Here is a 23,808-nt window from a genome sequence, read left to right as displayed (position 1 = left end):
CCCTTCTGGAAGCCTTTAGTTCTTTAGTAGCCTCAGGCTCTAGCCTCACAGGGGACATAGAGGAAGAGAGGGGGAATTGTGTGGCCGGTAGAGATCACAGCCATCTATAAGTGAAGGGGAAAGTGAAACTAGTCTCATGGGTTTATTTCTCCCTGAGAAAGCCAGGGTGGGAAAAATCTAGTCATACGGGGCTGGAGCACAGGAGGGCCAGGTAGGTGCCACGACTCAGACACCTCTGTATTCTACCAGAACTAGATGGTCACAGTGATCCAGAGGAATCCTTTGCCAGAGATCTTCCAGACTTCCCTTCCATTAATGTGGATCCTGCTGGCCTGGATGACGAGGACGACACTAGCATTGGCATGCCCAGCATGATGTACCGTTCCCTGCCAGGGGCTGAGGAGCCCCAGGCCCCACCTGCCAGCCGGGACGAAGCTGCACTGCCGGAGCTCCTGCTTGGTGCTCTGCCTGTAGGATCCAACCTCACCAGCAACCTTGCCAGCCTGGTCTCCCAGGGTATGATTCAGCTGGCCTTGTCAGGGGCCTCCCAACCAGGTCCTTCTGGCGCACCTGCCCAGAGAGCAACGAGAGGCTTCCTCCGATCCCCCAGTTCAGACCTGGACACTGATGCAGAGGGGGATGACTTTGAACTTTTGGACCAGTCGGAGCTGAACCAGCTGGACCCTGCCAGTTCAAGGAGCCACTGAGGCAGAGACTCTCTTTGGGAGTCACTGTGATTTAAGTTTTTTTCTCCCCATCTCACTTAAGGTGATGGGGCAAGGGAAGAAATCAACCGCCCCTCCCCTGAATTATATTTGTATGCTGGGTGGCCTGGCTGATGCTCAGAAGCTTGCTTAGAGAGGACACTCAACTCCCCTCCCACCAGCTGGATGCCCATTTCTGAGCTCAGTCACTGAGTGAGAGTGTGCTCCCTCAAGGGAGGCTTCTCTCCATCAGGATGGTACTTTGGGGAACAAAGTAGTCAGGGATATTGGTTCCCCTTTGAGGAGGTGCTGCTGTTTGCCTTTAGGTATGAGTGTTCAGGGGCCCCACTGAAGAGCCCATGCCTGCCTACCTTCATCGCCTCCCTAGAGCCCCCAAAGTCAGGTATAGTTACATTGTCATCATCTTACTCTTTTTTTTTTTTTTTGAGACAGTTTCACTCTGTCATCCAGGCTGGAGTGCAGTGGCGTCATCTTGGTTCACTGCAACCTCTGCCTCCCAGGTTCGAGAGGCTCTCCTGCCACAGCCTACTGAGTAGTAGGATTATAGGTGCCCGCCACTATGCCCAGCTAATTTTTTTTTTGGTATTTTTAGTAGAAATGGGGTTTCACTGTGTTGGCCAAGCTCATCTCAAACTCCTGACCTCAAGTGATCAGCCTGCCTTGGCCTCCCAGAGTGCTGAGATCAGTCATATTCTTTTGTTAAACCAGGATTTGATTTTTTCTTTTTGAGACAGAGTCTCGCTTTGTTGCCCAGGCTGGAGTACAGTGGGGCAATCTCGGCTCACTGCAACCTCCACCGCCTGGCTGAAGCAATTCTCCTGCCTCAGCCTCCTGAGTAGCTGAGATTATAGGCATGTGCCACCATGTGCGGCTAATTTTTTTGTATTTTTAGTAGAGACAGGATTTCACCATGTTGGCCAGGCTGGTCTCGAACTCCTGACCTCAAATGATCCACCCGCCTCAGCCTCCCAAAGTGTTGGGATTACAGGCATGAGCCACTGTGCCCAGTGTGCTTTTTTTTTTTTTTTTTTTTTTTTTGAGATGGAGTCTTGCTCTGTTACCAGGCAGGAGTGCAGTGGCACGATCTTGGCTCACTGCAACCTCCGTCTCCCGGGTTCAAGCAATTCCCCTGCGTCAGCCTCCTGAGTAGTTGGGACTACAGGCATATGCTATACACCTGGCTAACTTTTTGTATTTTAGTAGAGATGGGGTTTCACCATGGCCAGGATGGTCTCGATCTCCTGACCTCATGATCCGCCCGCCTCAGCCTCCCAAAGTGCTAGGATTACAGGCGTGAGCCACTGTGCCCAGGCTTTTTTTTTTTTTTTTTTTTTTTTTTTAAAGTAAATTTATCCTTTGGTTTTATAGAACAGGCCTGCTCCCTCTTCTCTAGCCCATCCTCATTTCTTGAGGCCTGAACCCCAGTGCTCCAAAATATTGCTTGTGAAATTTAAGAAATGTGAGTATGATGAGGGGATGGGCCTCTTCTACATTACCTTGGCCCCGGGGGGATCAGCTGGCTGGGAAGATTAGTAAGAACCTCTGTATTTTGAGGTCTCAGTCTTCTGGAGCTGTGTGGTTTCTGCCAACCCCTGGGTCCATTTGGCCATCAGCCTAAGCAGTGAGCAAAGCAATACCATACTCATTTTTACGTTCCTGTTCCTTCCCCTGCTCCTCCTTTGGAGAAGCAATAATTGATGGGGGGATGATAAGGTAGCACTTTACAAATGGCTCCATGGCATTCATCCCAGGAGCCACAAGCTGCTCTTGCACCATCTGTTCTTACTCCCTGTTCAGCTCCTTTACAGCTTTTATTTTCAACTACTTCCCCACTTGGTGGGGACTCCTTTAAGGATGAGCCGATAGTAAGAATGTGGCTGTAATCAGTAGAGACCCCTCTGAGGGGTATCTGTTCTGCAGCCCCTAGTAAAATCATGTGAGACAAAAACCTAAACATGGTAATTGGTTCTAAACCTGTGCCAGTCTATAGCCTCTGCCTCCCGAATCAGAGCTCAAGCCAAACTCTTCTGTCCTCTTTCCTTCTGCATTAACCCTTTGCTGATCCTCAGGGGCCACTCCCCCAACACCCCTGTACTTGGGTGAGGGATGTTGGACAGAGCCTGTTTATGTACTGCAGGTGGGGGTGTGCTGACATGTTTGCTCTTGGTTGATGGAGAAGGTACAGAGGCCAGGGAATGAAAATGGTTAACAGTGAGAAGGGGGAAGAGTTAGGTGTCTCATAGTCAATCATAGTGGGGTGGTCATGGATACGGCATCTCCCCACTTTAGGGTTCTCAAACAGACTTTGGAGGCCTCTCTTCTCAAGTTCAGATGTCTTACAGGTGAGCGCTGATGTGGAAAGACAGAGGTGTGGGGAAGGAGGGGGATTTTGTGAGTTTGCATGAGTGTGTGCTTCAGGCCCTGGGAGTTGGCAAGAGGGAGGGAAGGAAGGAGAGCAAAATCTTCGTAAGGTGTTTCCTGTACCTGGGGGATCCTGCTCTGAATCTCCATAGTCCTCCACTGTGAACTGAGGAGGGGAGGGGTGTGTTGGGGAATAAATCTTGTATGAGAACAATCTTGAAGATTCTGATGTTGAATGGTGTCCTATCCTTGATAGGTCTTCTCTTGTAAATCTGAGTTCTGGTTAATTTGAAGTGATAGCCTTAACAGAGGAAGCCCAGGTATGAGGGACCCACCAGCCCACTCGTTTTTCCTTTGTGATGGCCATAGTATCACCATAATATGAGGCTACTTTCCTTCCTGTGAGAGCCCCACCCTCAGTGTAACTGGCACTCTTGGCTAGTATTTAGCCTGTATTTCCTTCATTCCTATTTTTTTTTTAAGCACTGTGGCTTGTACATTCCTAATTCTTAATATTGTCTCCTAAACATGCAGACAAGCACACGTCTTAAAGGCTAAGGAGGTTGTAGGTAGCAGAAGGCTTTAAAAAGTAGCACCTTGCTCCTCCACTGGATGGTTTGAGGTGCAGGGACAGCTGCTCTTTGGTCTTCAGCTGACCTCAGAAACTAGAAATACTTATTTCAGGCTCTGTCCCATTGGCCACTGTGGTCAGGGGTGGAAAGCACCTGTCAGGTGTTGCCTTGAGATTGACTGGGCTAACTTTTACACAAGCTTTGTGGTTGAAAAGTAGCCCCCTCCTAACCCTACCTTTCCTGGCGTCCGAATTACAGCAGATGTCGAGTGCCCCCTGGGTGCGAAGCTCGGTATTAGGCAAATAAGGGTGGGTGCTCTTCTAGGCGCTATCACCCCAACCCCATTTTTTTTGGTTCGAGACAGGGTCTTGTTCTGTCACCCAGGATGGGGTGCAGTGGCACGCTCATGATGACTCACTGCAGCCTCGATCTCTGGTGATCCTCCCACCTCAGCCTCGAGTAGCTGGGACCACCACGCCTAATTTTTTGTCCTTTATTTGCAGAGATGGGGTTTCATGTTGCCCAGGTTGATCTCGAATTCCTGGGCTCAAGCGATCCGCCCGCCTCGGCCCTTCAAAGTGAAGGGATTACAGGCGTGACATGCCACCGCGCCCGACCAAGGCGCTTAATTAGCTTTCTGTTAAGTTTTCACAACCACTTTCCTACCACTACCTACTGTTCCTGTTTTACAAATGACAAAACCAACCGACGACAGGGCACTGGACCATGGGATTATGGCACGTCACTGTGGGATAACGTTGAGATGCTCGCTTGCACAGAGCGGCAGCTGATGCCTGAAGCGCCTTCCAATCCCAACACTCGACCTAACTCAAGGTTACCAGTGCTCAGCTGCGGCTGGAACTGGGTCTCGAAACTTGAAGGCCTTCTCTGCTACAGCCTTCGTTCCCGGGGACGGAAAGGGGATGTTTCTAACCCCGCAGTACGCCGGCGCCTTCGCAGAGGCCCGTGGCGTGAGCTCCAGCCCGGATGCGCAAGTTCCGCCCTGAAATGAACTTTGGCGTTCGGCAGGGGTCGCCTTGTTCTCCCGAAGGCTTCCTCTTCAGCCAATCACTGCTCGAGGCCCGCCCCCGTCGCCGGAAGGAGCCGTCGCCCCGAGCAACTACAACGTCCGGCTTTCTGAGTTGGGTGGCGGGAAAGGCGATGAGTAAAAGCCGGGCAGAAGCTGCGGCGGGAGGTAACGGCGGCGTGCACGCGGGGAAGACCCGGGAGGGCAGTGGGTGAGGAGGTCGGTTGAGTGGCCCCCTCCCTTGCCCCTGTCTCCGTAGCCGCCGGGATCCTCCTGAGGTACCTGCAGGAGCAGAACCGGCCCTACAGCGCCCAGGATGTGTTCGGGAACCTACAGCGGGAACACGGGCTGGGCAAGGCGGTGAGGAACCTCTCCCGGGATTCCCTCTCCGTCGGACTCTCTGGGGTCGTGCCCTCTGGAGCCTTGGGCGCCTTCCCCATCACTGGCTGAATTTCCCGACTCGGGCCCAGACTCCTGATTGCCCCTCCCCTCTGCCAGGTGGTGGTGAAGACGCTCGAGCAGCTGGCGCAACAAGGCAAGATCAAAGAGAAGATGTACGGCAAGCAGAAGATCTATTTTGCAGATCAGGTGAGGAGAACTTGCGCCGATTATCACCCATAAGGGCCCGACGAGTGAATCTAGTGTCAGCTTTTTTGGGGAGAGGCCCCCCTGTGGAAAACTCACCTGTCGTAGGCCACTAAAAGGGCCTCGGATATCCTTAAATCAGGGTGTGTACCCATTAGGATCCAAACTTCACGAAGTTTCCAGATTTACGATATGATAAATGACCGAAGATCCTGTATTGTTACTACCAAGACCCATTTCCGCCCCAAAGCTTATTGCTTATTATCTAGATTAGCAACACCCTCTGCCAAATTGCCAAACGAGATTCCTCCTGCCTCCATTCGCTTCTCTAAACACACACATCAAATTTATATTCTCCAGCCCAGACCTTCAGCTGGAATTTGTCAGGCATTAGTATCAGTCAAAATTGCCACCGTAGAATGCCTCATCTTCCCAGCACCCCAGACTGGCTTCTAACATTCTTCTCTCCTAATGGAATCACTCTTCACCCAACCCAGAAACTTGGGAGCAATTCTTTACTTCCTTTACTCACGTCTACTCAGCCATCAAGTCCGGCTGATTTTTGAGTGTGGGTTTTTTTTGTTTGCTTTTTGTTTTTTTTGAGATGGAGTCTCACTGTGTCACCAGGCTGGAGTACAGTGGCACAGTCTGGGCTCACTGCAACCTCCGCCTCCCAGTTTCAAGTGATTCTCCTGCCTCAGCTGCCTGAGTAGCTGGAATACAGATAGATGAGAGATGATACTGTATTGTTGCCACCAAGATCCATTTCCGCACCCCAAAGCTTATTCCTTATCTAGGTTAGCAACACCCTCTGCCAAATTGCCAAATTTGGCACTCCACCACTATGCCCAGCTAATTTTTGTATTTTTAGTAGAGACAGGGTTTCACCATGTTGGTTGTTGGTCAGGCTGATCTTGAACACCTGACCTCATGATCCACCTGCCTCGGCCTCGCCAGGATTACAGGTGTGACTTTTTATAGAGGTGGGTCTTGCTATGTTGCCCAAGTTGGTCTTGGAACTCCTGGGCTCAGATGATCCTCCCAAAGTGCTAAGATAACAGGTGTGAGCCACCGAGCCTGGCTAATTTTTCCATTCTTGAATCTACTCTTTTCCATCTGTCGTGGCTGCTCCACTTCACACCCTTTTCATCTATTGCAATATCCTCTTAACAGATCTTGTCTCTTCAAACATATCTTCAACACTGCAGTCAGAATGATATGTCTAATAGATCTGGTCATGCACCTTCCCTATTTAAAACTCTTCAACAGCTCTCCGGAGCTGCATAGAACATGTAAAAGGCATGGGAAGGTGCCCTAGCCAGCTTCTGGCCTCACCAATCATTTTTCTTTTTCTTTTTTTTTTTTTTTTGAGACGGAGTTTCGCTCTTGTTACCCAGGCTGGAGTGCAATGGCACGATCTCGGCTCACTGCAACCTCCGCCTCCTGGGTTCAGGCAATTCTCCTGCCTCAGCCTCCTGAGTAGCTGGGATTATAGGCACGCGCCACCATGCCCAGCTAATTTTTTGTATTTTTAGTAGAGACAGGGTTTCACCATGTTGACCAGGTTGGTCTCGATCTCTCGACCTTGTGATCCACCCGCCTCGGCCTCCCAAAGTGCTGGGATTACAGGCTTGAGCCACCGCGCCCGGCCACCAATCATTTTTCTATCCATCAACACTAGGTAGGCCGGGCGCGGTGGCTCAAGCCTGTAATCCCAGCACTTTGGGAGGCCGAGGCGGGTGGATCACGAGGTCAAGAGATCGAGACCATCCTGGTCAACATGGTGAAACCCCGTCTCTACTAAAAATACAAAAAATTAGCTGGGCATGGTGGCGCGTGCCTGTAATCCCAGCTACTCAGGAGGCTGAGGCAGGAGAATTGCCTGAACCCAGGAGGCGGAGGTTGCGGTGATCCGAGATCGTGCCATTGCACTCCAGCCTGGGTAACAAGAGCGAAACTCCGTCTCAAAAAAAAAAAAAAAAAAACACTAGGTAATTCTGATGTGTTTTACTGCTCTGTCCTTTGGATGTTGTCTTCCCTGTATCTGCTTCTCTGTCTGACCAACTCTTACTTTCCTTTAGGATTTCACTTGGGCATCACCTTCTCCAGAAATCTTCCTTGAATTGAATGCTCTGAGCGAATTGTTTCTTTGTCAGGCCCTTGCCTCTTTTGAGGCATGCTGTATTACAATTATTTTTACTTGTCTCCTTTATTCAACTGAGGTTCCTCTAGGGCAAACACCATTTCTCAATTCATTTTTATCTGAGCAAAACCTCCACATTTTCTAACATCCAGTAGATTTAAACACTAGTTAAACTGAACCAAACCACTTTCAAGGCTAACTTTTCTAAAAGGCTTCATTGTGTTACTTATCTAAAGAAAATTATCTAAAGGAGGGTTTGGCAAACTTTTTCTGTAGATGACCAGACAGTATTTTTAGGATTTGTGAGCCATATGGTCCTTTATCTGTACAACTGCCACTGTAGAGCAGAAGCAGCTGTAGACTACGTAAATGAATGGGTGGAGCTGTTTCAATAAAATTGTTTTCAAAAACATGCATCTGGCTGGGCGCGGTGGCTCACGCCTGTGATCCTAGCACTTTGGGAGGCCGAGATGGGTGGATCACGAGGTCAGGAGTTCAAGACAAACCTGGGCCGGGCGCGGTGGCTCAAGCCTGTAATCCCAGCACTTTGGGAGGCCGAGGCGGGCGGATCACAAGGTCAAGAGATCGAGACCATCTTGGTCAACATGGTGAAACCCCGTCTCTACTAAAAATACAAAAAAAATAGCTGGGCATGGTGGTGCGTGCCTGTAATCCCAGCTACTCAGGAGGCTGAGGCAGGAGAATTGCCTGAACCCAGGAGGCGGAGGTTGCGGTGAGCCGAGATCGCACCATTGCACTCCAGCCTGGGTAACGAGCGAAACTCCGTCTCAAAAAAAAAAAAAAAAAAAAAAAAAAAGACAAACCTGGCCAACACGGTGAAACCCCATCTCTTAAATAAAAATGCATCTGGCAGGATTTGGCTTGCTGGCTGTAGTTAGCTGGCCTCTGCTCTGTAGGTTCACCTTGTCCAGGTGTAGAGTCCAGACTGCACTAGCTGGCACACTTTTTCAACGTGCTTCCTATCACCAACTGATGATACCCTCCCAAACCCCCCCACCCCATACTGATCCCCAATGCAGTTCTCTTTTCTAGCAGTGGCCCCTCATGAGAGGAGCTCCTCAGACTTACTGGAATCCCTTATCTAAATGGATCCCAAGGCCCAGCACAGTGGCTGACACACAGAGTGTAATCCCAGCACTTTGGGAGGAAAAGGTAGATGGATGACTTGAGCCCAGGAGTTTGAGACCAGCCTGGGCAACATGGTGAAACCCCATCTCTACTAAAAATATAAAATTTAGCTGTGCTTGGTGGCGTGCGCCGGTAATCCCAGCTGCTCGGGAGGCTGAGGCATGAGAATCACTTGAAGGCGGGAGGTGGAGGTTGCAGTGAGCAGAGATCGCAGCACTGCACTTTGGCCAGGGTGAGAGCGGGAGAAAAAGAGGGAAGGGAGGGAGGGAGATGGAAGGAAGGAAGGAGGGAAGGAAATTCAGGAAGAAGAGAAAAATCCATCCATCATGCCTCTTCACCTGTCCAGTTTCTGCCTATTGTAGAAACCTATGATCTAGGTTTCCCCACCTTGAGAACAATGTTACTTAACTCCTTCAGCCCAAGTAGTGGTTTTATCACTAAATAGGAAGATTTCTGTCCTATTCAGTAGCCTGTCTACCTGGTAGCTGCTTAAGAACAGGCATTCAATTTCAACCTTTCTTTTCTACCTTTCTAGTGGGATTGCTCCTCAACTAAAAATGATTTCTCATAATCACCCTCCCACTATTTCTGCAGACCCTCTGGGAGAGCCTGGGGCATGGCTGGTTCTCAAGTGTATCTAAATGCTGCCTTCCCAGGTGTGTGTTCCCATCTGTGGCTTACAACAGTTTGCTTGTATTTTCCTTCTTGTCCGGCAGGACCAGTTTGACATGGTGAGTGATGCAGACCTTCAAGGCCTAGATGCCAAAATCGTGGCCCTCACTGCTAAGGTGCAGAGCTTGCAGCAGAGCTGCCGCTACATGGAGGCTGGTAGGACTGGGTAGCCCCTCAAAAGTGCCCATAGGCTCAAATTCATTCTAGAGGTCAGGAATTGCTAAATGAATGGGTCACTGACTGCATCATCTTGTTGCAGCTAAGACCCTTTGCTGGGCTCCCTTAGGTGTTAAAAGAAATGTAGGATAACTAATAGCTTCTGTGTACCAGTGAATGGACTCGATGCACATTTGCTGTCCCTGCCGTGCTTATCAGTACACTGTCCTCACATTTCCCTTTCTTCCTGCTTCTTTAACTGGCTACACTTAAGTGTTCAGCCTCACACCCATGCTACTACTAATAGATGGAGGAGGAAAGAAAATTAGAAGACTAAACTGATAATCCCTTGAGGCTTAGTTTCTTGAGCATTTCCATAATGTGAAACTATTCTGGATAGATCCAGAGCAAGGTGGAAGCCTGTCTCCCACCTCAGGGAGCACCTACTGGGAAAGACAAACTCCTTCCTCAGGGGTAGCAAGTGACCCCAGGGTGATGTGGTTTCAGAGCTCAAGGAATTATCTAGTGCCTTGACCACACCGGAGATGCAGAAAGAAATCCAGGAGTTAAAGAAGGAATGTGCTGGCTACAGAGAGAGACTGAAGAACATTAAAGCAGCTACTAATCATGTGACTCCAGAAGAGAAAGAACAGGTGAGCTGGAAGGCTGCAGGGCCACTGTGCAGGTCCAGAGTGAGCATGAGGGCTGTTGTGGTTCTGAGGAGTTAGAGGAACTTGCTTTCTCCTTCTAGGTATACAGAGAGAGGCAGAAGTACTATAAGGAGTGGAGGAAGAGGAAGAGGATGGTAAGTGTGTGGGAGCTCTGAGACAGGCCCTAGAAGTGCTTTTGAAAATGGCAGGTGCTGGGCACGGTGGCTCACACCTGTAATCCCAGCAGTTTGGGAGGCCAAGGCGGGCAGATCACAAGGTCAAGAGATCGAGACCATCCTGGTCAACATGGTGAAACCCCGTCTCTACTAAATACAAAAAAAAAAAAAAAAATTAGCTGGGCACGGTGGCACGTGCCTGTAATCCCAGCTACTCAGGAGGCTGAGGCAGGAGAATTGCCTGAACCCAGGAGGCGGAGGTTGTGGTGAGCCGAGATCGCGCCATTGCTCTCCAGCCTGGGTAACAAGGGCAAAACTCTGTCTCAAAAAAAAAAAAAAAGAAAAGAAAAGAAAATGGCAGGTACCAGATCAACTGCTACACAATATCATAAACTGTCTGACAGCCAGTATCCAATGCTGCCCATCTTAAAAGGCATGGTTTTATTTCTCATCAGGCTACAGAGCTGTCTGATGCAATCCTTGAAGGATACCCCAAGAGCAAGAAGCAGTTCTTTGTAAGTGGTACTCTCTCCCTTCTTTGCTTCCCTGGGGTCTTCTCCTAGTGACAGCTCATTGACTTGTCTCCCTGTCCCACAGGAGGAGGTTGGGATAGAGACAGATGAAGATTGCAATGTCACACTCCCAGACCCCTGAGGGGCCCGTGGTGGGACTGCAGGATGTCGAAGAGTAAGATGTCCTGGACTGGCTGCCTTGTTTTGGTTGGCTTTTGTTGTTCCTGCTGCTTTTCACCTTTGAGCAGAGCAGTCAGGAGATGGGTATAAACCACAGCAGTGGGTAGAGGATGAGGGCTGATGGCTAGGGGTGGACCCAGCCCATTTCATTGTCTACATTCCAGTTGCTTGAGCTTAACACTTACACATGGAACAATGCTGAAAGAAAGCATTTGGCAGTATTTATTGTAATTTCATTTGATAAAAAAATATTTAATTTCCTCTGGGTAGTCAAACCTGCCAGATATCAAACCTGAGGAAGGCAGAAGTGAACCTGGAGGACGAGGGTAGAGCGAGGTTGTTATAAACCAGAATTTGGAGGGCCCAAAGCCTCACTCCGGACTCTGGTGGACTTGTGTACCCCAGGAGACCTTTCACGTACGTTCTGTACCCTTTCACTCCACCCGTAAGTCCTGGGAAAAATGCAGGCAACACAGACATGGGAGGGGTGACAGCCATGCTCGACAGAAAGGCTGGGTGGTGGTTTTGAGCCCCAGTTAATATTTCAAAATTGTAACTATAGCAAAGCTGCACTGGTTTTAGAAAAATAAATTTCAATTTTTATGTGTGTTATACCTGCCTCTGTCATGCAGCACCACAGCCTGTGGGAACCAGAAGGGCCTCCCTTACCACCTAGAGCGTAAGGAAGGTGATGGAATATGGAGCCTAGGAGAGGTACGTGGTGGTCCTGCCCTGAGATAGCCAGAAAGCCCTTAGCCTTACCTGGGAGTGACCAGGCAGCCCCAGTGTAGGCACAAGGTGGCCTTTCACCCCCACAGCTGTGAGATATTTCTTCTTCCTTTTTCTCCCATCCAGCTACTGCCAAAATGCCCAAACTTGAGCCAAATATTGCCCAAGAGACCAAAACAGGCAAACAGTTTCCAAATCTATGTAGCTCATAGGCAGAAATCTGAGGCTTGGAAAAAGGGCTGAGAGGGCAGGAGCTCTTTGGGATGTCCAGAGCAGATGCCCACCAAGGACTTCTATGGGCAGGAGCGGGGGATGCAGGGGAAGGCTGGGTAGGTTTGAGTTTTATCGTCAATATAATAAATTAATCAAACTTTCACAAAACACCCCAGCTCCGCTGAAGATAAAACAGGGATGGGAGAAACCAAACACCAAGTAGAAACCAGCTGACCAGTGTGAGGTGTTGCAGTCCAATCTCATGGGCCCAGCAGTTCAGTGGCCAAGTAGAGATTCACAGGCCTCTTGGCTGTTCTGCAGCTTTCCAAGAACTAGTCAGTAAAGCTGGTTTTTCAATTGGTTCAGGACGCCAATCACGATCTCCCGCAGGGTCTGGTGAGGGCAGCAGAGGAAGAAATAGACAATGCTCATGTCAGGGCACAGAGTAGTTTCAAAGATGCCTGCCTAGATCAGCCATGTACTTTAGAATAAAGTGTGTTAAAAACAGCCCCCCGGAGCCGGGCGTGGTGGTGCATGCCTGTAGTCCCAGCTACTTGGGAGGCTGAGGCAGGAGAATTGCTTGAACCCAGGAGGTGGAGGTTGCGGTGAGCCGAGATCGTGCCATTGCACTCCAGCCTGGGTAACAACAGCGAAACTCCGTCTCAGAGAAAAAAAAAAAAATAGCCCCCCAGGGGCTGGGCACAGTGGCTCATGCCTGTGATCCCAGCATTTTGGGAGGCTGAGGCAGGTGAATCACCTGAGGTCGGGAGTTTGAGACCAGCCTGACCAACATGGAGAAACCCTGTCTCTCCTAAAAATACAAAATTAGCCGGGCATGGTGACACATGACCACAATTCCAGCTACCTGGAAGGCTGAGGCAGGAGAATAGCTTGAACACAGAAGGTGGAGATTGTAAAGATTAGCCAAGACCTCACCCTGCACACTAGTCCTGGCAACAGAGTGAGATTGTCTTTTTTTTTTTAAAAAAAAAAAAAAAAAAAAAAAGCCCGCCGCCCCAGGTCAGGTGCAGTGGTTTATACCTGTAATCTCAGCACTTTAGGAGGCCAAGGCTGGCAGATCACCTGCTTAAGACCAGCCTGGCCAAGATGGTAAAACCCTGTCTCCGCTAAAAATACAAAAATTAGCTGGGTGTGGTGGCACATACTTGTAGTCCCAGCTACTCAGGAGGCTGAGATACAAGAATCGCCTGAAACTGGGAGGCAGAGGTTGCAGTGAGCTGAGATGACACCACTACATTCCAGCCTAGGTGACAGAGTGAGTGACTGTCTAAAAACAAAACAAAAATTCCCCCAAGAAGTACTGATGTCTGCAGTTTACTTTGAGGTGTTCCTGAAATAGGATGGAGAGATGGAAATACAGACCGAACACGGTGGCTTATGCCTGTAACCCCAACACTTTGAGAGGCCAAGGTGGGTGGATCTCCTGAGGTCATGAGTTTGAGAGTAGCCTGATGGCCACCCTGTCTCTACTAAAAACACAAAAATTAGTCACGTGGTGGCAGGCACCTGTAATTCTAGCTACTTGGGAAGCTGAGGCAGGAGAATTGCTTGAACCCGGGAGGCGGAGGGTGCAGTGAGCCGAGATCGCACCATTGCACTCCAGCCTGGGCAACAGAGCAAGACTCCATCTCAAAAAAAAAAAAAAAAGGCCGGGCGCGGTGGCTCAAGCCTGTAATCCCAGCACTTTGGGAGGCCGAGGCGGGTGGATCACGAGGTCAAGAGATCGAGACCATCCTGGTCAACAGTGAAACCCCGTCTCTACTAAAAATACAAAAAATTAGCTGGGCATGGTGGCACGTGCCTGTAATCCCAGCTACTCGGGAGGCTGAGGCAGGAGAATTGCCTGAACCCAGGAGGCGGAGGTTGCGGTGAGCTGAGATCGCGCCATTGCACTCCAGCCTGGGTAACAAGAGCGAAACTCTGTCTCAAAAAAAAAAAAAAAAAAAAAGAGATGGAAATACAGCAAAATGTTTTCAGTAAAATTTAGGTAGGATGTATACAAGTGGTCACTGTAAAGTCCTCTTAACATCACAATAAATATAACGTTTCACAATAAAAAATGTTGGGAAAGGCACAAGAATCTCAGACACAAGTTTAAAGCCTCAGAAAAAGCAACCAGACTTCAATTAGAAAACTTAGTGCAATACCATTAGCATATTTCCCCACTTTAAATAAATAATAAAAAGCTCTTGGGCAATGACTTTAGTGGGCCTGGAGGTAGGGTCCTAGAATTTGCATGTTTCCAATTCTGCAGCTGCCTGGGGCTTCCATACAGGGCAGCCACAGCATGGGCTAGACAAAAGCCAAGAGCTGGACTTGACACTGAGCTCATATCACACTTGCCAAATGAAACCGTAACATGAAGATGTAGGTTAGCAAAGAAAAGGGAAAATACAAGAGTCCTGAACGTTGTAGAAATACTCTCGAAAAAATCTAGAAGCAGCTGCTTTTCTCAACACTGATGGCTTGGGCCACTTTGCCTGACAGTAGAGAAAACCACAGGCCCGTTGTCCCATACCTGAGGCTTACAGTGCTCCTCAATCCAGTTGAAGACACAGGCTGACAGCTCCTGGAAGCTGGTCACCGAAATGGAGGCATTGAAGGACTGGAACAGGGAGTCCATGATGCCTTGAAACACGTTGAACTTGACCTGGTCAGAGACCTGGTCCTCCCCTTCATGGGGGTTGTCCTGGTGTGCCTTCACAATCTGCTCATAGTTCCTGTAAGCATGCAGGTCAGGGCTGGGGTGCTGCAGAGGCTCCGCCCACTCAAGCATGATGGGGCTATCCTGTGTACTCCCAGGAGTGGCATCCCCAGAGATGAACAGGGTGGGGTTCAATATCAGGGAGATAACTGCTACTAGGCCAGGAATGGTGACCCTCTCTCCAACCTTCCCTTCATTAATCCAACAGGTGTTTCCTGAGTGTCTGCCATTCGTAAAGACAGTTGGGAATACACAGTCCTTCTACTGGCTAGCTTAGGAACCGAGGGTAGCATCTGTACTGTAGTAACTGATGTGGCCTTTGAACAAGGGAAGATGTGCAATGAAATTGCCTCAGAAGCTCCGGTTCCCCCCATTCAGCATCCCTTACACTTTCATGATCTTTAGGGCCGTGACATCCTTTCGTAATGTGGACACCTCCTCCTCCTGCTTTTTCTTCTCCTTGTGCAAAAACTGAATGTAGTCAATGGCTAGGGTGGGGGCAGGAAGAGGGTAGACACAGAAGTAATCTCAACCAGGAAGACAAGGCTGACTTTGCTCCCCTTCCCCAGACCCCAACTATCCCATGGCAACCACCCACCAGGGCCTGGCCACGGGAGGGTAGGAGGCGCTGGCCTCTTCACAGCCCCTCTTGGCTCCAACCCCTCCAGGGCTTTCCCTTGCCATACTCTTTTGCAGAACGATGGCTTTGCTGAGCTTTTGGGAGCCAATGGAGAAGTCCTGCTGCTGGCAAGTGGGGACGATGGTCTGAAGGTCATCATAGCCTCTCTGTGGAGACAGCAGGGGAAATGGGTTCCTTAACCCTGAGAGATTAAGGCAGACTGGCACAAATTCCTTCCGTGACACCAAGTTCTATGTTCACAAACTCAACAGGAGTCTCTGTGCCCGGGACTAGATTAGCTGCCCCCAAAGGTGCCTGGGACTGTCTGAACGGGTCAGGGCACAGGGAAGCTGAACTGTGCAGGGCCCTCCTACACTGGCTGAGGTGGAGGCCTCCCCTGGTCACCTTGATGGCGTCCCTCCTCTTCTGCTCAGCCTGAGTGTGTGCGCGCCGCCGCCGGTCTTTGTAGGATTCCTTGTAGGCCTCCTGGTGGTAATCACTGTCCTCGTCATCTATGCTCAGAGGTGGGGGCAGGGAAAGGTCATCCTGGGGCCCAGCGGGGACCAGCTAGCCCACCTTTCCCCAGCTGGGAAGAACCTGGTGCCAGAGATGGCAGATGTAGAGAAGAACTGAATGTTCTAGATGAGGTGAAAGATGGTGAGATCCTGTGTCGGATCCTTTGGCTCCACCACCCCCATGTGGATGGCTGGCACTTCCCTGTCTAGGAAAGGTACTGCAATTATGGCATATCTGAGCCCCCCTAGGTGGGGAGGATATTGCTGCCTACCTGTGTTGGGGACAGAAGAGGCGCTGGTGGAACCAATGCTATTAGCTCTGGACACTACGCTCCCCTTGCGGGTGCTTTCTACAAAAAGCCCTGAAAAAAGAGAGGCCCAATCACTAAGGGGTGGGGTGAGCAACACTGCCAGAACCTCAGACACCTGTGGGACACAATGGCTTTTTTTTTTTTTTTTTGTATTTTTAGTAGAGATGGGGTTTCACCAGGTCTCGATCTCTTGACGTCATGATCCGCCCACCTCGGCCTCCCAAAGTGCTGGGATTACAGGTGTGAGCCACCACGCCCGGCCGACAATGGCTTTCTTAAATGCTGACCTCTTCATTTCAACCCAAAGCCAACCATACTGGGCCCCCCACTTTCTGCCAGACCACGCTGCAATGTTCTGGTCCCTCGTGTCTACACTGCCCCATAGACCTACATGATACCCCCTGGCTCAGAAACGGGCATCTATCTGGACGTGATGAGGCTGTGAGTGATCAGCTACCACTAGTTCCAACACTTCCCTGTTCCACAGCAGAGGGAACTAGACGTTACCCTCGGTTGTTTTCTGTCCCTGTCCTTCAGCTCCTGCTGTCTCAAGCCAGGAACTCTGCTCAGGGACAGTGGACTGTGCTCAGGTGTGGCTGATAACGTCACAAGAATCGAGAAAGCCGAGGCGGGAGTGACCCTCTAGAGCAGGCGTCCCCAAACTTTTTACACAGGGGGCCAGTTCACTGTCCCTCAGACCGCTGGAGGGCCGCCACATACTGTGCTCCTCTCACTGACCACCAATGAAAGAGGTGCCCCTTCCTGAAGTGCGGCGGGGGGCCAGATAAATGGCCTCAGGGGGCCGCAGGCGGCCCGCGGGCCGTAGTTTGGGGACGCCTGCTCTAGAGCTTAAGATGGGGTAGCTACTCACCGGGGTCCAGGCTGTTGTCGCTGTAGGCATATTCCACCTGCGGCACAGAGCACAGGAGAAGCCCGTCAGACCTCCGCCCCGGGGAAGAGGTGTCCCTGTTCCTGCAGGCACGCAAAGCGCGCCCTCCATCCGGGGAAGGCGCCTGTCACCCTGCGCGCGCGCGCGCGCACACACACGGCCCGGGGTGCCCGGGCAGCTTAATGATTCCCCCGAGACTGGCACGGGCTAGGCCGTGCAAGCGCCGCCCCTCTGTATGATCCCTTTCGCCCCGACTTCACCCCAGCCCCCCGTTCTCCCCACTCGCGCGCACACGCTTCGTTTGTTTCCCCACCTTGGCACACCCGGGGTGAGAGTTGACTTCTCTGCAGCCCCGGGGCAGGGAGAGCACAGGGGACTTTGGGGACAGGAGGGAAGCCCCTAGTCATCCGGCCCCCCTACGTGCACGAGCCCGACCCACCCTACCCTCGCCGGCGTGCGCGCCCACGGGGCTTGCCTTGACCCAGGGGTCCTCCGGAGAGGCGCCCGACTCCGTCATCTTGGACCCACCGGACCGGAAATGAGCCAGCGGGCCGGCCCCGGCGGCGAGGAAGAGGGAGGTGCTCCCACGGGACCCGCGCTCACCAATCCGCGATCGAGAGGCGGGGCAGGGCAAGAGCATCGCGCATGCGCGGTCCAAATACTTTACTCCCGGGCTCCAGCCGTCAAAGCCCAGCGCTTGGACTAGAGCCGGCCGCCTTTGGGACTGTTCCCCGACGTGCCTGCCCTTCCTGGGTTAGGCACTGGACTGGCGGCGACACGAGGCGCGTTCTGTAAGATGGAGTCCCCTCAGTTGGCTTGTCTGCACACCACCGCAGATTGTACCAGATCCAGCTGTGCACTGTCAGGCCCCACGTTACCTGCGGGCGACCTCCCCGCGCCCCGGACCTGCAGTGCTGGCCCACGTGTCAGGAGTCGAGCAGAGAGTCTCCCCCACCCGACCCCACCCCACCCCCTACCCCCGCCAGCCACATCGTCCGACCCCACTGGCTGCAAGCTCTGTGAGGGCAGAGGCCCCGCCTGGCACGTCGAATGCTCATCTTCCAACACCCAGCCCTGTGTCTGGCAGGACCCGTGTGGAATGAACCCCTGCAAAGAGTCCGCTAGCTAGGTTGTGCGGCCTCTCAGATTAAAAACAAAAAAACCGCAGTACCTAGAAGTCTACAACTTACTCAAAAGCACACAGCTGGTCAGTGGGAGGGCCAGGGCTCACCTCTGGCTCACTTCAAAGGCCATCCTCTTAATCACTGCACTCCTAGGCTTCCAGCACAGGCCTGCGTCCTGCACTTGTGGCTTAAGCATCCCAAAGATACCTACAGGCAATGGAGCAGGAAGCAGATACCATACAGGCAACACCTGGGAACATACACTTTATTTCTATTACAGGTTCCAGTACTTGCCCCAACCCTAGTCAGCTGTGGGTATCACAGACACCCATAGGCAAGAGTGGGGAGGGGCCTGCTTCCCCCACAAACCACATCCTCAGTGTTGGCCAGGTACCAGTGTGCTGGGTAGGCCTCCTGTGTCCACCAGGCTTGGCCATGTGCCGCACAGCGTAGCTTTGACCTCTGGGCCTGAACCAGGGTGAGCATCAAGGCCCCCATTTCTCCTGACTGCCCAGTCGCTTGTCAGCTCCAGGGGCCAGTCTGGCCCCACTGAGAACCCCTTTTCAGTTGAGGGCCTGATGAGTCTTGGGAAGGCGCTTCTGCAGAAGGGCCCAGGCTTTCTCCACCTTCAGACAGGTGTTGGAAGGAAGAGAGGGTGGGGTCAGGCAGCACCCACTAGAGACTCCTTCCCCATAGCCCAGCCTTGCCCTGGGCACCAACCTGGCGCTGGGTAATATGCGGCTCCCACAGGGTGCTGAGCACCACGTGGCTCTGTTCCACAAGCTGCTGCCCGCTCATCTGGCTCTGCAGCCGGCTTTGAGCCGCGGCATCACTCAGGCCATCCCTCTCCACAATGCGTCTTACAGCCTGGGTACAGACGAGGCATTTGTCAGGAAGAATTCCAGCTCAGCAGGATAGAGTATGCAGTAGGGATGGTGTTGGGGGTGCGGCCGAGATACCTCAGTCTCAGGGATGACAACAGTCCACACCTCATGGACCAGGTTCTGCCAGCCGGCTTCAAGCAGCATAGCAGCATCAATCACGCACACACGCTTTCCTGTGGGGAGACCCCAGTCACCGCCAACAGCGCTGATGCTCTCCCAGGCAGAGCGCCCACAAAACACAGTCCCAGGGAGAGCAGACAGTCCCACCTGGGGCAGGGAAGCTGCCGGCGGGGAAGAATCAGCTTAACTGTCCCCATCCTCCCTCCCACTCACCCTCAGTCACAGCCCGATCCATCTCCTCTCGGGCCAGCTTTGCGATAATTGGCCACATAATGTCCGTAAGGATCTTCAGCTGCTTCTGGGGAGGGGAACAGAGGGTGTGGGCAGAAGTTACTTTCTCTAGAAGGAGCCAGCCCAAGCAAGGTGGTGTTGGGAACAGGTGAGTGGAATCGGCATTCTGGGCCAGACCACAGAGGTCCACAGGACTCTGACCCCTGGGTTTAGTCGAGGCTTAGGAGCCCTTAGGCAGCTGTCATTTACCTTGTTCCCAAACACCCGGCTGCCTAGGACCTTCCTGTTGATGGTGCCATCTTTATGGAGAATATCTGGACAAAAGAGCGAGAGGGCTGAACACAGAGGCCTGGCCAGCTCCTCACTCCAGGCCACGCCCAGCTTCCCCCAGTTATTACCTGTTCCAAAGGCCTTCACCACGGGCTGGTAGGCAGGACCACCTGGGGCATAGGCCCGATGACCCAGGTGGTCACTGTCAATGATAAACGCCCCCAGGCCTTTCAGCCGCTGAGCTATTGAGCTTTTCCCAGAGCCACTGATGCCAGTCAGCCCAATCACATAGAGACTCGGGGGGAGCTCTGGCCTCTCCTGGGGGTAGGTTAAAGTGAACCCACAGTTACTGGGGCCCTCAGCCTCATGCCTGGGGCTGAGCCCCTAAGCTTCTACCCTCCAGCATATCCAAGCAGGAGGGAGGGAGGGCAGGCGGGAAGGAGAAAGAGGAGCTTACATATGGAGGCTGAAGCAGGTTTCCCAGCATTCGCTGACGGAAGCTGGAGGAGCTGACTTTGTCCTCTTCATTCTCCATATGTCTTAGGTCCTTCAGCAGCTGGATCTGGTACAAGGCAAGCTCCTCCAGGTCCTGGGGTAAAGAGGAAAGAGCGAAAAGAGGGAAGGAGGGAGTGAGAGGAAGACCCTGACACCCAACCTGCCCCCTTATCCTCCCCTTCCTACCCAGGCTCCTCCTCCAACCTTGCGGGCAAGATGAGAACCAGCTCCTCCTTGCTTCTTCCCACCATCCTAAGCCCCCACTTCTCTCCTCTAGCCCCGACAGTCCCCCAAAATGTCCTTCCCCGCCCCCCATCCACTCCTTCTGCCAGTCTCCCTCAGGGGTTACATTCTCCAGGCGGAAGCGGTTGACGGCCATCCCCCCACGATACGTCTCCTCGCTGACCACCAGGAACTCCAGGGAGGGGTCAGAGCCAGCGGGCCCATAGGGGTCCAGCAGGGGGATGACATCGAAAGTCAAGGAGGGCTTGACATCCACCAGGAACTCACTCAGATGTTCCACGCGTTCTGTGTAAGGCTGGAGCAGCTCAGGGAGCAACTTACCTGGGGAAGGAGCCCAGAAGAACAGTGAGATCTTTTTACTGGCGAGGAAGAGTATGGGCCAGTTTGGGGAAAGTGTCCCTAAGTACAGCATCTCCAGAGGGGGGTGGCAGAAAGGGTTCAACTGGGAAGGCCTATGGTGATGGTGAGGGGTGCATGAAGGAGAAACAGGCAAGCACAATAGTCAATCCAAGAGCTGGCATGTGTCCAGAGAAGGAGCAGCGCCAGTGGGCATCAGAGGCAGATGGAGAATTCCAAGACCCATGCCATGCTTGAGTTCCCTCCTCCTGTCTGTGGCATTGCTACCTGCAGCTCACTCACCAATTCATTCCCAGTGTCTCATTAGGGTGCCTCACCTGGAGAACTCGCTAAGTGCAGATCCCTTTGCTTCACATTTGGGGAATTCTGATTGAGTGGTGATTGGACCACATGCTGAGAAAGCCATTCATTTGACAAAATGTCCTTAGCACCAAGTGTCAAGCACTGTGACAACCGGGAAGGGTGAGAAGTCATGGATGGTCCTACCCTTCCGAGATCTTGGTATAAGGGTGGGGGACGGGGAGATTTGGGGATCCTCCACTGCCCTAATCCAGGGTCCCTCTCACTCACTCTTCAACAGATCTTTGTCTGCTACTCCCACCACAAGCTGCTCCTGGGCCAGGACGCACGCGACACTGAGCAACACCTTGTGGGCATTGTGCAGGCGGTCAAAGGTGCCACCCACAGCGCCACGGTAGTAGCCACGCACCGGCTGCTTTGGAGACCTGGCCACGGGGGAAGCTGGCCTGATCGTGGAGGGTAAAGGGACATCCAGGGGCTCCACGGGCACTTCTCCTGTCCCATAATCGGGGTACAGCAGCACCGAGGCCAGTCGCGGACAACAGCTGTAACAGCTGGTGGCATAACGCACTAGCTGCTCCTTGACCGGGTTGTACTGGCTTCCATCCACGGTCTGGAAGTCTGTCAACACGACTTCTGGCGGGTGGGCGAGATTCTGAACTGAGGTGGGCAAGGGAGGGAGAAAGGTGCTCTTGGTCCGGATATTGGTCAGTAGGATTCTGACGTCCAGGTGCCTGTGGACGTCGGCGCCGGTATAGAGGTGCGTGATGAAATCGAGAACCTCAAACGTGGCCTGCACGGGGGTGGACTGCGGCTGAGCCGGGCCCTCCAAGCTCATGCCCGGCTGCAGGTGTACATAGAGTGTGTCATTCACCAGCCGGGCCGCCGAGGTCAGGATGGGGGCCAGGCGAGGGGCCAGGGAGGCCAGCGGCGTCGTCAGCACAAGGAGGCCAGACCGGAATACGGCCATTCTGCCCAGGCCTGCGGACAGTCAGGGAGACGAGGCGACGGTGATTGCAGAGGTCTGCAAGGGGCCTTGGACCCTAGAGAAGGGGACCTGGAGCAGGGACGGGGTTTCAATGCTGATCAACAGGAGCCGGGGGAGGGGACGGGGCCTGGCAGACCCGGGCTGTGCTCTAAACCTTGGTGTCCTCATTTCTCAGACGGGGCGGTGACTTCGCTGAACTGAGTCGAAATCCTGGGAGGGGAGAACTGGACTGGAAGCCTTGGCACAGGGCTGGGGATCCAAAAATCCTGGACCCTCTTGCTAAGCTGCACCAGGGTACTCATGGAATCGCAGTGGGGAGTCTAACGGGGGACGCTCAAGCTCACATCGGCCCCCTACTCACTGAAACCTCCGGGCTTTGGTTCCGCTTGCACCCCCGCGGACGATGCCCCGGCTGCAGCCCGGAAGCACTAACTCGGAAACCGCAACTCGGGACTACGGAAACTGTGGAAGGTCAAAATTCTCGACTTCGCTTCAGCGCGAGAACCTCGCGAGATTTCTCGTGGCGTGGGATGAGTCCCGATGATGGGGTGGGGCTGATCTCGAAGGCTATGGGAATGGGTGAAGCCTTGGTCCCATCGGACCCTGGCCGGGACCGGGCGGAGAAGGGCAAGGCGGGCTTCAAAGCCTATTTCACAGATTCCCTTCTGGCCTAAAGAGGATACATTAGCTTCAGCCAGGTCACCCGAGAGGCATCGGCAAAGCCAGAACACCCGGGTTTCCTTTATTCCTGGGAGGGAGGTGAGAATCACAGGGTTGCGCTGTATTAGCCCTCCTAGTATCCTCTGTCCGAGGATCCTCACGTGGACAGACAGGTCTGTCCACGTTCCCATTTCACAGATGGAAAAACTGAGGCCCTGTCTGCACCAGGGTCTCCTGGCTGCTGTAGGAGACCCCCGCACCACCCAGATCCGCTGATGTGCTTGTCTGCGGGGTCTCTGTGGACAGGAGAAAAAGGCAAGGGCTGGCCGGGCGCGGTGGATCGCGCTTGTAATCCCAGCACTTTCGGAGGCCGAGGTGGGTGGATCACCTGAGGTTTAGAGTTCGAGACCAGCCTGACCAACACAGAGAAACCCTCTCTCTATTGAATATACGAAATTAGCCAGGCATGGTGGCACATGCCTGTAATCCCAGCTACTTGGGAGGCTGAGGCAGGAGAACTGCTTGAACATGGAAGGTGGAGGTTGCGATGAGCTGAGATCGTGCCATTGCACTCCATCCTGGACAGCAAGAGCAAAACTCTGTCTCAAAAAAAGGAAGAGAGAGACAGAGAGAGAGAAAGAGAAAGAACAGAGATGGATACCTAGTGTGGGAGATTACCACTAAACTGATGAGTGCTGGAAAGGCTGAGTGTGGAAGGTAAGCCAGGTTGCTATCAGAATATATCTCAGGTAAGTTGTCCGTGGAGATCAAAAGAGAGAAACCAATCTCCAAGATTTCAGTAATGTACTGTGGTTTATTTTCCGGAACTAAAAAAAAAAATAAAAAGCTCACTTTTATAAGTAATTTTGTGTTTATCTTTTGAATTCTTGAAGAGGGTCTCCAAAAGCAAATAAACCCCCGAGCCCACAAAACCTGGGGTTATAACAGAGAAGAGGATATGCTATTTTAGATAAGGTGGTTCAGGAAAACAGCAAAGACCTGGAGGAAGAGACAGAGTCAAGGAGGGAACAGTTGTAGAGCCACAAAGGGGTCAAGGGACCAGGCTTCTCACAGGAGACATAAGCTAGATTTAAAGATAGGGTTCGATTTGAAGAAGCAAACAGCAAAGGCTGCTAGGGAATGTCCCAAGACATCTGGACACAGTCTGACATGCCACACAGAGTCACTTTTATTCGGTGAATGCGTATTGTGGTGCCTCCCATGTGC

The 23,808-nt window shown here is 52.4% G+C and overlaps 4 protein-coding genes across 8 annotated transcripts in view; 2 read left to right on the top strand and 2 right to left on the bottom strand.

Moving 5' to 3' along the window:
• RETREG3 (reticulophagy regulator family member 3) overlaps positions 1 to 3,300 on the top strand; it is a 40,063-nt gene extending 36,763 nt beyond the window's left edge. For all 4 annotated transcript variants that reach the window (XM_074388740.1, XM_003942755.4, XM_074388741.1 and 1 more), the window contains one exon: positions 250 to 3,300. In XM_074388740.1, coding sequence (XP_074244841.1) covers positions 250 to 707 — 458 coding nt within the window. In that variant the 3' untranslated portion in view covers positions 708 to 3,300. The remainder of the gene's footprint in view (positions 1 to 249) is intronic.
• A 98-nt stretch (positions 3,301 to 3,398) lies between these two features.
• Positions 3,399 to 11,520, top strand: PSMC3IP (PSMC3 interacting protein). Its single transcript, XM_003942758.3, has 8 exons — positions 3,399 to 4,853; positions 4,945 to 5,045; positions 5,184 to 5,273; positions 9,279 to 9,390; positions 9,898 to 10,043; positions 10,142 to 10,195; positions 10,672 to 10,731; positions 10,814 to 11,520. Exons 1-8 carry the CDS (start codon positions 4,646 to 4,648, stop codon positions 10,868 to 10,870), a joined length of 828 nt encoding a protein of 275 aa, XP_003942807.3. The 5' UTR covers positions 3,399 to 4,645; the 3' UTR covers positions 10,871 to 11,520.
• Positions 11,114 to 18,188, bottom strand: MLX (MAX dimerization protein MLX). 2 transcript variants are annotated; one of them, XM_039476001.2, is made up of 9 exons: positions 18,100 to 18,188; positions 17,385 to 17,698; positions 16,892 to 16,928; positions 15,982 to 16,071; positions 15,600 to 15,706; positions 15,262 to 15,361; positions 14,964 to 15,063; positions 14,390 to 14,591; positions 11,114 to 12,243 (listed from the first exon to the last, which is right to left on the bottom strand). In XM_039476001.2, the coding sequence occupies exons 2-9, from the start codon at positions 17,547 to 17,549 to the stop codon at positions 12,187 to 12,189; spliced, it is 858 nt and encodes a 285-aa protein (XP_039331935.1). In that variant the 5' UTR covers positions 17,550 to 17,698; positions 18,100 to 18,188; the 3' UTR covers positions 11,114 to 12,186. The 2 variants fall into 2 exon arrangements, with proteins under 2 accessions (XP_039331935.1, XP_039331936.1); XM_039476002.2 differs by lacking the exon at positions 15,982 to 16,071.
• A 91-nt stretch (positions 18,189 to 18,279) lies between these two features.
• COASY (Coenzyme A synthase) lies at positions 18,280 to 22,383 on the bottom strand. The gene is made up of 10 exons (XM_010330601.3): positions 22,283 to 22,383; positions 21,204 to 21,914; positions 20,383 to 20,597; positions 19,996 to 20,127; positions 19,667 to 19,856; positions 19,518 to 19,582; positions 19,251 to 19,335; positions 18,993 to 19,090; positions 18,754 to 18,900; positions 18,280 to 18,659 (listed from the first exon to the last, which is right to left on the bottom strand). The coding sequence occupies exons 2-10, from the start codon at positions 21,901 to 21,903 to the stop codon at positions 18,597 to 18,599; spliced, it is 1,695 nt and encodes a 564-aa protein (XP_010328903.1). The 5' UTR covers positions 21,904 to 21,914; positions 22,283 to 22,383; the 3' UTR covers positions 18,280 to 18,596.
• Between the last annotated feature and the right edge of the window lie 1,425 nt (positions 22,384 to 23,808).

Source organism: Saimiri boliviensis, chromosome 17, assembly GCF_048565385.1.
Source record: "Saimiri boliviensis isolate mSaiBol1 chromosome 17, mSaiBol1.pri, whole genome shotgun sequence".
Lineage (NCBI taxonomy): Eukaryota > Metazoa > Chordata > Mammalia > Primates > Cebidae > Saimiri > Saimiri boliviensis.
Note: the sequence above shows the minus strand (reverse complement) of the source record. Positions and strands in the feature narration are given on the sequence as shown.

Bases quoted from the DNA above. Each gene is read 5' to 3' on its own strand.
- PSMC3IP (XM_003942758.3), top strand. From the start codon at position 4,646: ATGCGCAAGTTCCGCCCTGAAATGAACTTTGGCGTTCGGCAGGGGTCG. The intron at 4,854-4,944 runs GTAACGGCGGCG...CTGTCTCCGTAG, and splicing joins GGCAGAAGCTGCGGCGGGAG to CCGCCGGGATCCTCCTGAGG. The intron at 5,274-9,278 runs GTGAGGAGAACT...CTTGTCCGGCAG, and splicing joins AGATCTATTTTGCAGATCAG to GACCAGTTTGACATGGTGAG.
- MLX (XM_039476001.2), bottom strand. From the start codon at position 17,549: ATGCTCTTGCCCTGCCCCGCCTCTCGATCGCGGATTGGTGAGCGCGGG. The intron at 15,362-15,599 runs GTGACCAGGGGA...CTGTCTCCACAG, and splicing joins AGAGGAGGGACGCCATCAAG to AGAGGCTATGATGACCTTCA. The intron at 14,592-14,963 runs GTAAGGGATGCT...GCATGCTTACAG, and splicing joins GCCCTAAAGATCATGAAAGT to GAACTATGAGCAGATTGTGA.
- COASY (XM_010330601.3), bottom strand. From the start codon at position 21,903: ATGGCCGTATTCCGGTCTGGCCTCCTTGTGCTGACGACGCCGCTGGCC. The intron at 20,598-21,203 runs GTGAGTGAGAGG...CTCCTTCCCCAG, and splicing joins AGACAAAGATCTGTTGAAGA to GTAAGTTGCTCCCTGAGCTG. The intron at 18,660-18,753 runs GTTGGTGCCCAG...ACCTGTCTGAAG, and splicing joins CGCATATTACCCAGCGCCAG to GTGGAGAAAGCCTGGGCCCT.